Source organism: Cebidichthys violaceus, unplaced genomic scaffold (assembly GCF_023349555.1).
Source record: "Cebidichthys violaceus isolate CVI_PGR_0920_01 unplaced genomic scaffold, fCebVio1.0.p SCAF_57, whole genome shotgun sequence".
Classification (NCBI taxonomy): domain Eukaryota; kingdom Metazoa; phylum Chordata; class Actinopteri; order Perciformes; family Stichaeidae; genus Cebidichthys; species Cebidichthys violaceus.
The window spans coordinates 660,001-670,000 of NW_027176783.1; the positions used below are offsets into that span (position 1 = coordinate 660,001).

Below are 10,000 nucleotides of genomic sequence, written 5' to 3' on the forward strand. Positions count from 1 at the left end.
GAGGTGTTCTGACACTGGATGCAGGAGGAGTTGAAGCGGACCGCCGGGATCCTCTGGACCTTCCCCTGGATGTTGAACACACACTCGTAGTTCTTCTGACCCGACTGAGGCTGAGGGAGGTTACGAGCTCGCAACGTGATTGGACGAACCATCCCGGCCGGGACCAGGATGTCGGAGGTGGGGAGGATCTGAGGACAGCCCTGTGGGGGGGGGGTTAATAAACTCTGACATCACCGTCAACACAAGCAGTTCAATGAATATAGAGTCAGTGTTTTATACTTCCTCTCTGACACAAACATGTAGTCTGTTCACAGTGTGGAACAAGTTTTAGGTTGATACAAAAATGATAAATAAAATAATTCAAATTAAATTAAAAAACATTATAAATGATGAAATGAATGGGCAGGTTATTTAAAAATAAATAGATGTACACAGATATAAGAATAAATAAATAGAAAGCAATCGTTGATAATAATTAAATATGCAAATAAATAAATACAAAAACAAGTCAATAAATAAGAATAATATTTCTTTCTTTATGATTTCACTCAGCTGTGCTCCTCCATATGAAAATAAAACATACATAAAATATACATAAAAATAAAGAAGCTGATGACATCATCATCACAGACGTCTCCTCCGTTATTAGAATCAATTATTGATCAGAGAAGCTTTAAATTATTAATAACCCTTTTATTGTCGTATTAACTGACCCGTCAATCAATTTGGGAACCTGTGGTTTGAGTGTTTATTAAATTATTAATGAAAATATGAATATATATATATATATATATATATATATATATATATATATATATATATATATATGAGGGTATAAATATACAGTATATTTGAACAAATATTTGTTATTGGTAATAATAATCTTTATATGTATTATTTGGAATATTATGGATCCATATCTGTGTTATTTTATCACACTGTAACACATTCACACACTCACACACACACACACACACACACACACACACACACACACACACACACACACACACAGCCAACAGTGTGTGTGTGTGTGTGTGTGTTCAGTAATGGACAGCTGGTGACAGATCCAAGCTTTGGAACTTCCTGAGGCTACTGACACACACACACACACACACACACACACACACACACACACACACACACACACACACACACACACACACACACACACACACACACACACCTCTCTCAGAGGGGTGAAACCTTTATTAATGAGCGTCGCCACGGTAATTAATTGCCTTGTGACTGACAGGAAGACCATTAGCTCCACAGGAAGTGGACGAGAGCACAGCGGACGCCAGCAGCGACTGTGAGACTGTGACAGTGAGTGTGTGTGTGTGTGTGTGTGTGTGTGTGTGTGTGTTTTGGATAAAGACCAACTGTGGCTCTGAGGCGCTCAGCAAACATTGGACATTTATTTAAACACTCAACTCACCTGTTAGAGAGAAACACAGAGACAGAAATCAAGAGGAGGAGGAGGAGGAAGAGGAGGAGGAGGAAGAGGAGGAAGAGGAAGAGGAGGAAGAGGAGGAGGAAGAGGAGGAAGAGGAAAAGGAGGAGGAAGAGGAGGAGGAGGAAAAGGAGGAAGAGGAGGAGGAGGAGGAAGAGGAGGAGGAGGAGGGTGAGACTGAAGGAGCGATGAAGAGGAACCTTTAGATCAAACGTTGACGGTTTACTCGTATCTTTACTTAAATATATTTATGATCATTGTTTCTAAATAAAGTTGATTGTTGTGATACATTTTGATTGACAGGTCATAAACACACAGTAGAGTCAGAGTTATGATGTACTCGTATTTAAAACGTTGATGACGGCGACGGTTCAGCCTTCCCTAAGCCCCGCCCCTCTACCTCAGACTGTCCAATCACAGACTCTCATCTCTGGTTCCTGGTTCAGTGGATCTGGGTCTCGTTGAACGTTGTGTAACAGTGAGACTCGTTTATAAACGTGGAGCTAACGTTAGCACAGGGCGTTAGCATTAGCATTAGCTGCAGTACGCTAGCTACTGAATGTATTGTACTGATCGTGACAGAGACGGAGCTTTTTGTTAAAAAGTCTTCTTTAAATCGTCCTTCTGTTATCAGTTCAGAGACTTTTACTCTGAAAAAACGCTCCTTCTTCCTGTTTGTCTCTGTGTCTACCCCCCCCCCCCCCTCTCTGTAGTCGGCCCTAATTGCCTGGTAATTAACATTAATTGCTGTGATTGGGTGCTTTCATGTCAATTAAGTGGCTATTCATCTTCCATTAACCAATTAGCCAATGAGAGGTCGTTACTGTCACCGAGCACCAATCAGGTCAACGAGACGATCGCTGCTAACGAGCTTTGAATCAATTAAATAATGTCATGTGATCCAGCTAAGAGAAAACAAAGAGACAGTTTGAACCTTCTGTCCTTGAACGCACCAGACGGAGGGTTACAAACTGTGTGTGTGTGTGTGTGTCTTTGTGTGTGTGTGTGTGGTGTGTTCAGGTACCTCCATGTTGCTGACTCGTCCCTCCTGAAAGGAGCAGTCCTGCAGGTTGTTGGTGCAGACGTGACGATATTTACACCAATGACACGGAAACTCACTACTGACACAGGAAGTGCACCTGAGAGGGGGGGGGGGGGGGGGGGGGGGGGGGGGGGTGTTAAAACATCTGTGTTATTCCTTTATTTAACTTAGTGACGATAAGTCTAAACAATGTCAATCTGTTATTATTCTACATTTAATCTGTTCAGACTCAAAGCAACATGTTGGTCCGTCTCTTAATACAGTCCCACTTCCTGTGATGGGGACTATTCTTTAGCGGTGGATGAATCCTCATGTAGTGCTGTAGAGAGTCTTAATGTGTGTGTGTGTTATATATAAATATATATATATAAGAGAGAGTGTGTGTGTTATATATATGTGTGTGTGTGTGTGTGTGTGTGTGTGTTATATATGTGTGTGTGTGTGTCCAATGCTCAGAGCTGCTGTTACCATGGCAACCAGCGAGCGCACAGATTATGTTACTCTGTAAATCTGTTCCCCCGAGGGGGGGGAGACAAGAAAAGAGGAAACAATGAGGAGAAAAAACAAGGAGAGGAAAAGCAACAACGAGAGGAAACAACAGGAGAGGAAACAACAACGAGAGGAAACAACAACGAGAGGAAACAACAATGAGAGGAAACAACAGGAGAGGAAACAACAATGAGAGGAAACAACAGGAGACGAAACAACAATGAGAGGAAACAACAACGAGAGGAAACAACAGGAGAGGAAACAACAATGAGAGGAAACAACAGGAGAGGAAACAACAGGAGAGGAAACAACAGGAGAGGAAACAACAATGAGAGGAAACAACAACGAGAGGAAACAACAACGAGAGGAAACAACAACGAGAGGAAACAACAGGAGAGGAAACAACAACGAGAGGAAACAACAACGAGAGGAAACAACAACGAGAGGAAACAACAGGAGAGGAAACAACAGGAGAGGAAACAACAATGAGAGGAAACAACAACGAGAGGAAACAACAGGAGAGGAAACAACAGGAGAGGAAACAACAATGAGAGGAAACAACAGGAGAGGAAACAACAATGAGAGGAAACAGGAGAGGAAACAACAACGAGAGGAAACAACAAGAGAGGAAACAACAGGAGAGGAAACAACAGGAGAGGAAACAACAGGAGAGGAAACAACAATGAGAGGAAACAACAACGAGAGGAAACAACAATGAGAGGAAACAACAGGAGAGGAAACAACAGGAGAGGAAACAACAATGAGAGGAAACAACAGGAGAGGAAACAACAGGAGAGGAAACAACAGGAGAGGAAACAACAACAAGAGGAAACAACAACAAGAGGAAACAACAGAAGAGGAAACAACAGGAGAGGAAACAAGACAAGAGAAAACAAGGAGAGGAAACAAAGAGACTAAACAGCAGCAGAGGAGAGGAGGAGACAGGGTAGGAGGATAGGAGGTGAGGTCAGACTTACGAGTTGAGCACAGAGCAGTTGTAGAAGATGAAGTTGGTGTTGATGAACTGAAGTCCCGTCTCAGAGGAACGAAGACTGAGCCGGACGACCCGCTTCTCTCCTGGAACAAAACTTTATTGATCACTTCATCCATTCACATCACGACAGTGTGTGTCTCACCGTAGGAGTGTGTGTGTGTGTGTGTCTCACCGTAGGAGAGTGTGTGTGTGTGTGTGTGTGTGTGTGTCTCACCGTAGGAGTGTGTGTGTGTGTGTGTGTGTCTCACCGTAGGAGTGTGTGTGTGTGTGTGTGTGTCTCACCGTAGGAGTGTGTGTGTGTCGGCAGGTCTCTCAGTGACGGTGACAGACATATCACCTGACCTTTGACCTGAACCTCTCCAGTGGTTTCACTCAGGTCCTCAAACACACAGGACACGCCCCCCGACAGGACCGGGACGTTCTGCACCCGGATGGTCAACTAGAGCAAGAGAGAGAGTCATCATCACCATCATCAGTGTGTGTGTGTGTGTGTACCTGTGTGTGTGTGTGTGTGTGTGTGTGTGTGTACCTGTGTGTGTGTGTGTGTACCTGTGTGTGTGTGTGTGTGTGTGTGTGTGTGTGTACCTGTGTGTGTGTGTGTGTGTGTGTACCTGTGTTGCCGGTGAGGTGACTGACATGTTGCTCGGGGTAACAGTGATCTCCACACATTGGTCCAGCCGGGTGTTGAAGTGCTGAGGCTCCTCCCACTTGTCACATGCTTCCTGTCTGGAACACCTGGAGTGATACAAATATTTTATTTTATTTTAAATATGTTGATTTAGTTTTTAAATATTTTTGTTAATGCAATTATTTTCAAATTATTTACTTAGTTTTTGTTTTATTTAAATGTTAAATTATTTCAATATTAACTTTATGTATTATTTAATTTATATTATTAATTAATGAATTACTTCTTAATTAATTAAAAACATATTTTAATAACTAAATCTAATTTATGTATTTCCTTATTTTAATATATTATAGTATTTTAATTAATTATTTCATATTTATAATTTATATAATTTAATTGTTTCATTAATTACTTTTCCTGTATTTTGTTGTCATATAAATGTGATAATAATTCAATAACAAATATTTTGTTAATTTATTTCATATTATTAAGATTTATTTCCAGTTTGGGATGATGCATATTAATGCTTTTATAAACATCACTGATTCCATAGATACAGAGATTATTCATATAAATATATACTATATATATATATATATATATATATATATATATATATAGCATATATTTATATATAGCATATATTTATAGACATCTGAGAGTCCACTGGTAGTCCAGGGCTTTTACTTTGAAGGAAAAGCTAAATGGTGATAATCCATAGAGGAACTTCCTCCACCTGAACATGTGTGTTCCCATGAGGCACCACACACACACACACACACACACACACACACACACACACACACACACAGTGTTCAGACAGAAATATGTTCTAGTTTAAGATAAAATCAAGAAGTTTTTAGTATTTAGCGTTTATAATTCAGTACGGTACGTTATGCTACGCTACGGTAAAATAAGGTACGCTACGATACAGTGTATACGGTGTACTTACTGCGATTAAATAAAAATAAGATTATTTCTTTTCACTAACATGAGGCCGTTTATCACAGCAGAACTGTCAACTTTCCGACACGTCTTGAACGCGTCAGGGAAAAGCAGATGGTCTCATTTGAAACTTCACCCAAAAATAAGCGGATCACAGTCACAGTAAAAACCTCTAATACTTCATTCCTCAGGTCCACTAAGAAGAACGATGGCTTCAGTCCCGTGAGGAATGAGCTCCACTAAGGCCGACACGCTGAGGTGACGGTCGGGTCCTTACTTGTTGAAGAGGACGCACCATCCACAGTGAGGGTCTCCAGAGCCCAGGCAGGAGGAACAGCTGCTGTACTGCTCACAGCTCTCCACCGGGAGTCTGCTCACCTGAACACACCAGATCAAACGTTCAGACGGACAACAACAGCTGAGGAGTAAAGGGCCGACGGTCCGTGAACGCATCACGTGTCGCCGACGCTTCGGTCGCATGTTATTCTTCATGTTGTCATTATGAACCTCTCCTCTAATAAAACATTCACTTCAACCAGAACCTCCTGAAACTATGACGTCATGATTCACCTGAGACCAACAGTCATGTGACCAGAAATCAGAGAGGAGAGGAGAGGAGGAGAGGAGAGGAGGAGAGAGGAGGGGAGAGAGAGAGGAGGGGAGAGAAGAGAGAGGAGGGGAGAGGAGGAGAGAGGAGAGGAGAGGAGAAGAGGAGAGGAGGAGACAGGAGGGGAGAGGAGAGAGGAGAGGAGAGAAGAAGAGAGAGAGGAGGGGAGAGTAGAGGAGAGGAGAGGAGGGGAGAGGAGAAAGAGGAGAGGAGAGGAGAAGAGGAGAGGAGGAGAGAGGAGGGGAGAGGAGAGGAGAGGAGGGGAGAGTAGAGGAGAGGAGAGGAGGGGAGAGGAGAAAGAGTAGAGGAGAGGAGAGAGGAGACATGTCAATAGATTCATATTTGTAGAGACTCAGTTTTATCAACATTGTAACACTTCTCTTTACGGAGTGATGTCATCATGACTGTTGTTCTCTAAACACTTGTTCTAGTTCTCTACTTCTGGTCATCATGGTTCTGTTTCATAGAGGAGCAGGGCTTTTATTTTGAAAATCAAGCCCACAGAGAGAAACACGTTGTGAAGGTTAAAGCATTGAACTGAGATCAACATTAATGAATACTACTTCAGTCAGTATTCTTCTTCTTCTACGTTTTCATTCAAAACGAGAGACAGAACTGTAAAAGTTCAAAGGATCCGTCTCACGTTGTTCATCAGACAGACAGGGAACGGACACTTTGTTGGGGACTACTTTGAGCGGCGGATGAATCCATATGTGTCGGTTTGTTGTTGTGATTCAACGAGCCAATCGGATTCAGGCTCATTAGAACATTCCGCCCGACTACCTGTGCAAAGGTGCAACGCGGTCCTGGTTTCCCCAAGCCAATCGGAGCGGGTAAACATCAAAGAACCACAAGAACACGAGAACCAGGAAGTGAGCGCGTCATGTGACCTTTAATGGTTTAGACCACAGAGAGCTCCAAGGTAAATCAGATGAGATCAGTTAACTTTGTCGTTATCGAGGCAAATATGTTTAATTCACTTGATAGTATGGTCATAGTGTGTGTTTGTGTGTGTGTGTGTGTGTGTGTGTGTGTGTGAGTGAGTGTGTGAGTGTGTGTGTGTGTGTTATCTCAGTGTGGTTTGGTGGTTTTCCTCAGACAGTAACAGCCTGAGGCCTGTGTGTAACACATTAGTCTTGATTTTACAGACAGTTAGTCAGTATGTGTGTGTGTGTGTGTGTGTGTGTGTGTGTGTGAGAGAGAGAGTGTAGTATCTTTTACCCAGAGGTCATTGCAGCAGGGAGACAGTAAACACAGTGAAACACAGTGGACACTCTGTCCGTCTCTGTCTTATTCAGACGTTCACACATGAATACATTCATTGTCTCACACACACACACACACACACACACACACACACACACACACACACACACACACACACACACACACACACACACACACACACACACACACGGAGTCCTGTCTCCTCTCTGACCTCATTATCAGAGGCTTTTCTTAAAGGAACAGCGACGTTGTTTCTCTCCACCAGACTTCATTCAAAAAGCAGCTGAGTCTGCAGTTTTGGTTCTCATACAGTCTGCAGTGATTCATCGTTTCAACGGAGCAGACGAATACTTCTGCTTCAAGAAACGTGAATAAAACGTGTTGATGTAAGATTGTTATATTTAAATAAGCTGAAAACATGAATGTGTGAATGAACAAACTGAACTTTGGCTTCAACTTAATATCTATAAATATTAAAATCAAAGAAAACCAGCTGATGTTATTGTTGATCTCTTTGCTCCTGACTGGTCTCTGGTCACCGGACTGGGAACTAATGTTACCCACAATGCATTTCACAAAGCAGCGTGGAGGACAAACAGAGTCACTAGAGATCTAAGGTCTGAACGTTTAAACTCTGAGGAAATGTACTAGTACTACACAGTGAAAATACTGCTCTACAGTAAAAACACTACACAGTGAAAATACTGCTCTACAGTAAAAACACTAGTACTACACAGTGAAAATACTGCTTTACAGTAAAAACACTACACAGTGAAGATACTGCTCTACAGTAAAAACACTAGTACTACACAGTGAAAATACTGCTCTACAGTAAAAACACTAGTACTACACAGTGAAAATACTGCTTTACAGTAAAAACACTACACAGTGAAAATACTGCTCTACAGTAAAAACACTAGTACTACACAGTGAAAATACTGCTTTACAGTAAAAACACTAGTACTACACAGTGAAAATACTGCTCTACAGTAAAAACACTAGTACTACACAGTGAAAATACTGCTCTACAGTAAAAACACTACACAGTGAAAATACTGCTCTACAGTAAAAACACTACACAGTGAAAATACTGCTCTACAGTAAAAACACTAATACTACACAGTGAAAATACTGCTCTACAGTAAAAACACTAGTACTACACAGCGAAAATACTGCTCTACAGCAAAAACACTAGTACTACACAGTGAAAATACTGCTCTACAGCAAAAACACTAGTACTACACAGTGAAAATACTGCTTCACAGTATAAACTATTATCACATTCTAAACATGTACACTTGTAAACATGTACACTTGTACACTTGTAAACATATACACTTGTAAACATGTAAACTTGTACACTTGTAAACATATACACTTGTAAACATGTAAACATGTACACTTGTAAACATGTACACTTGTAAACATGTAAACATGTACACTTGTAAACATGTACACTTGTAAACATGTAAACATGTATACTTGTAAACATGTACACTTGTAAACATGTAAACATGTACACTTGTAAACATGTACACTTGTAAACATGTAAACATGTAAACATGTACACTTGTAAACATGTACACTTGTAAACATGTAAACATGTACACTTGTAAACATGTACACTTGTAAACATGTACACTTGCACACTTGTAAACATGTAAACATGTACACTTGTAAACATGTACACTTGTAAACATGTACACTTGCACACTTGTAAACATGTAAACATGTACACTTGTAAACATGTACACTTGTAAACATGTAAACATGTACACTTGTAAACATGTACACTTGTAAACATGTACACTTGCACACTTGTAAACATGTAAACATGTACACTTGTAAACATGTACACTTGCACACTTGTAAACATGTAAACATGTACACTTGTAAACATGTACACATGTACACTTGTAAACATGTACACTTGTAAACATGTACACATGTACACTTGTAAACATGTACACATGTAAACTTGTACACTTGTAAACTTGTAAACATGTACACATGTAAACATGTAAACATGTACACTTGCACACTTGTAAACATGTAAACATGTACACATGTAAACATGTACACTTGTAAACATGTACACTTGTAAACATGTACACATGTACACTTGTAAACTTATAAACGTGTAAACTTATAAACTTTGTCTCTAAACTCAGATGACGTCATGTTTCTAAACTTCTCTCTGTGGGAACCAGCCGGCTGCTCTGATTGGCTGCTGAAGCCTCATGTGACTGTTTATGTAACACTGCAGTTAACACACTCCTCTCTGTGTGTGTGTGTGTGTGTGTGTGTGTGTCTCCTCACCTGTCACTAAAACTTTTCATGTAACTGTTGCTTTAAGATTTGAAAAAATAAATTCATTCCTTTGAATTTGAATAATGTTTCAGATTCATTAGAGACTCTCTGACATCCAGCTGAACCCTAACAGCTGTTTACTGACATCACACCAACAACAACATCTGTGTGTGTGTGTGTGTGTGTGTGTGTGTGTGTGTGTGTGTGTGTGTGTGTGTGTCGTCAGCTGCACAGGAACTAACAGTTGTTGAACTCTGCTCTGCTTCCTCTCAACGGTACAATACAAGTTTTAACATGACACA

At 40.8% G+C, this 10,000-nt stretch overlaps 1 protein-coding gene across 1 annotated transcript in view; it reads right to left on the reverse strand.

Annotated features, from left to right (window-relative positions):
* The window catches only part of plxna3 (plexin A3), a 65,457-nt gene that overhangs the window by 23,735 nt on the left and 31,722 nt on the right, over positions 1-10,000 (reverse strand). Inside the window, exons 7-12 of the mRNA XM_068732145.1 lie at positions 5,832-5,932; positions 4,590-4,713; positions 4,261-4,417; positions 3,962-4,061; positions 2,478-2,592; positions 1-200 (exon numbers count right to left, since the gene is read on the reverse strand). The exon at positions 1-200 is cut by the window's left edge and continues 1 nt beyond it. Coding sequence (XP_068588246.1) covers positions 1-200; positions 2,478-2,592; positions 3,962-4,061; positions 4,261-4,417; positions 4,590-4,713; positions 5,832-5,932 — 797 coding nt within the window. The remainder of the gene's footprint in view (positions 201-2,477; positions 2,593-3,961; positions 4,062-4,260; positions 4,418-4,589; positions 4,714-5,831; positions 5,933-10,000) is intronic.